This window comes from Aplysia californica, unplaced genomic scaffold (genome assembly GCF_000002075.1).
Source record: "Aplysia californica isolate F4 #8 unplaced genomic scaffold, AplCal3.0 scaffold00276, whole genome shotgun sequence".
Taxonomy (NCBI): Eukaryota; Metazoa; Mollusca; class Gastropoda; order Aplysiida; family Aplysiidae; genus Aplysia; species Aplysia californica.
In genome coordinates, this window is record NW_004797546.1 from 408723 (window position 1) to 411860 (window position 3138).

General features: G+C 45.3%; 2 protein-coding genes across 3 annotated transcripts in view; one reads left to right on the plus strand and one right to left on the minus strand.

The window, feature by feature from the left end:
* The window catches only part of LOC101862807 (RING finger and SPRY domain-containing protein 1), an 85040-nt gene that overhangs the window by 30611 nt on the left and 51291 nt on the right, over positions 1 to 3138 (minus strand). The window lies entirely within an intron of this gene.
* Positions 1 to 3138, plus strand: part of LOC101862118 — a 25466-nt gene that overhangs the window by 7207 nt on the left and 15121 nt on the right. Inside the window, exon 1 of one of the 2 annotated variants that reach the window (XM_005101251.3) lies at positions 169 to 2657. The exons of the other annotated variant lie outside the window; for it this stretch is intronic. Within the exon in view, the coding sequence (XP_005101308.1) occupies positions 2579 to 2657 (79 nt within the window). The 5' untranslated portion in view covers positions 169 to 2578. Of the gene's footprint in view, positions 1 to 168; positions 2658 to 3138 lie in introns of those variants that run through there. 2 annotated transcript variants of the gene reach the window in all.

The following is a 3138-nucleotide window of genomic DNA, read 5'->3' on the forward strand; positions in this document are numbered from 1 at the left end:
GAAGAAGAAGAAGAAGAAGAAGAAGAAGAAGAAGAAGAAGAAGAAGAAGAAGAGGAAGTCCCCTGCCCTTCAAAGAATAATATCGGTGGCAGTGGGCTGACGGCAGCAGCAGTGGGGGCAAGACTGATCTTTCTAAAACAACATAATAAGCGGGTGTGTCTGGCACAGAGATTTAAAAGACTCGTGGATTAGGGAGAAGAAAGAATCAGGGCACGGGTGCAGCAGCGCGTCTCTTGTGTCTCCGCAGTCACAGAATGATGCCTCTCGGGGGTGTTCTACCGTACTTTAGACACGCAGCAGGTTGTTGCTGTTGCTGCTGTCGTTGTTGTTCAGTTGTGTTGATGATAGCGAGACAGCACGACGACGACCACCGCTATATTGTTTCGTTTTACTTTAAGTAAGAGTTTTACAGCATTTGCAACAGAGACAGGTCATGAAAGTGCCCAATATTAGGGGTGTTACTAGAGAGTAACGTGCAAAGATAAGAAGGAGGAGAGATAATGACGATACATGTTTGATAGGCAAGAAGGAGCAAATCACACGAGAGCGCCAACCAACCTCCATGGCCATATTTCGTTCGGCACAGACGTGGACAATAGTAACAACAAAACGGAAGTAAGTAGTAAGAGCTGACTATACCAGAGAGCCTATCAATAACTCGGAGCGGAAGAGCAGCAGTTCTTTTCAAACGATTACTCACTCGGTGGTAGTTTAAGCCGTTCAGTTAAGTGCTAATTTGCCGGGACACAGAGTAACAACGGGCACATATCGCCAGGAATATACTGCAACGGTAAATTTAATATGTAACACAGTAGATGAAGCAGACCACGTTGATCTGAATACCCACCAATCGCTCGCGTTAAAACGAAAAGGCAGCGAACAGACGAGAGAAGAATAATGTAGTCCAATTCAGCGTTTGTTGTGTCGTTCAGTTGCAGATCACAGGGAACTTCATGATATTTAATGACCACAACGGTTCAGTGGCACAGGATTAGCGTGCGCGTTGTTTGTTTGACTTTGGAGGGAAAAGAAAAGCACGTCGACACGATAACGCTAATTAAACGTAGGGAGAGACGCAAGACGGACAGCCAGAAATAGGTCTAATGAAATAACGGAGGGAAGGAAATAAAGTAGGATCTACCGGTGGTGCTCGCAAATCTAGATTGGTACATCCGAAAGATAGGAAAGAAGTGGAAGGATCAGCCCATTTCACAGCACGTACGAACCATCAACAACTCACAGTAGGTACATCGCCCGGAGGTGACGGGGTCAAAAGGCACATGTGTCTTCATGGAAGGATAAGCAGCAGACTAGAACATCTTATTCTACCTTGGCGTCATTGGCCATTGCCTAGTTCACGAGCTTGACCGGTACAATAATCTACAGGACTGAGACCACCGGCGTCTGTGTTGTAGTAGCAGTCAGACGCTTCAGCTGTCTCACGCAGAAGACCTGAGTTCGATAGCGGTGTGAAGAGAATCTTTACCGAGTTTCTCGGTTTTTCTGCTTGGACGTTGTATCGCTTTCAGGCAGGGTCGGAGTCCGCCTCCTAAATTATCTTAAGTGCGTGCATGGGAGCCTAAAAGCACCTACATTGAAAGAAAAAAAAAGGAATGAGATCACCATGAAAACGGTCACTAATAACTGCTATGAACAAACCGATTTTTAAGCTTGACGGTCAATAGTCCTTCGAAACATGCACGACCCCCCCCTAAATCAAGAAAAAGTTAGATAAGAATATAGATTTTTCTTTCTACTTCGTGAAACAACATATCATTGAGAACAAAAAACTCACAAGTAATCACAGCCAATGCAACACAATACAGTTTGAATGAACATTTCCTTGACGGCGTTTGGCCATTGTGTGTGTGAGCGAACCGCTTTAATTTAAGAGGGGGAGGAGAATGCACAATCAACAAACAGAACCTGAACGGAAGGCAAATTTTCCACACAATGACAACGAGACAGGTGTGAAGGAACAAACTGCCAAGGGGCACAATAATGAGTGCTGTTCACGCCTTTTCCCTCTTCGTTCCGCACTGAAACTGAAAGCATTAGTCTCACAGAACGGAGAACGCATGCTGCATTCAGCAATAGGGACGCCACCAACTTTTTTTTGACTCGTTCATTTTCGAGCTTCATTTTTCGATTTTACCATTGCAAGATGATGTACACAGGTTTCAAACAAAGGAAGACGACGAAGTGTTGAGTTTACGGCCAGTTCGCACGATATAACGCCCATATTTCGCCAGGAACAGAACAGGGCAAAAGTTACACCCAGAAGAAGAAGAAGAAGAAGAAGAAAAAGAAGAAGAAGAAGAAGAAGAAGACCACATCAAAAGCGCCGTCCGCTAACCACAAGTGAGTTTCGGAACATCACGTTACTGGAGTGCTGGGGCTTTTGGTTGGAATAAAAGAAGAGCTCACTGACGCGAATGTGGTCATGTAGTATCGGGAAGAAAAAAGTGACCGGGACAGACAAATAACCGAGGAGATAGAAAAGAAGTAGGACTCACCCACCAGAGGCGCTCTGTAACTCTCATCACCCGGAGGCCGGATAAAACAACGCGTGGGGACAATGGACAGGAGTGATCTAACCTTTGTGCCCGGTGACGAGGCCTCGCAGGAGGCTGTGGTGCCGGCTATCGTCCAAGAAGGTGAGTATTTTTTTAGATTTAGTAAGAGTTTTATGGCACTTGCAACACCATTAGGTTATATAAGTTATTATACAAGTGCCGAAGATTAGATGTGTGGGGTTATAAGAGAATAACAAACATAACAAATGGAGGAAGAGGAAAAACAACAACAACAACCCCACATTATGAGCATCCGCCAACCGCCCATACACATACTTTTAGGTATACAATAAATACAGCGAGGGGTTATGTAGGCTACTAATGTCTGTTACTCTGATCCTGAAGAAAGCGGAAACTTTTCAGAAGAGTGGCCTTCGTTTGCAAGATGGTATGTGGAGGAGGAGATGGAGAATGAGGAGTAGAAGGAAGAGGAGGAGAAAGTGAAAAAGAGTGTGTGGGTGTCTGTGTGTGTGTGGAGGGCAGGGTGGGGAGGGGGCGGAGAGAGACACACAGAAATAGATGGGAGCATAGGAAGCTAGAGAGAGAGAGAGAGAGAGAGAGA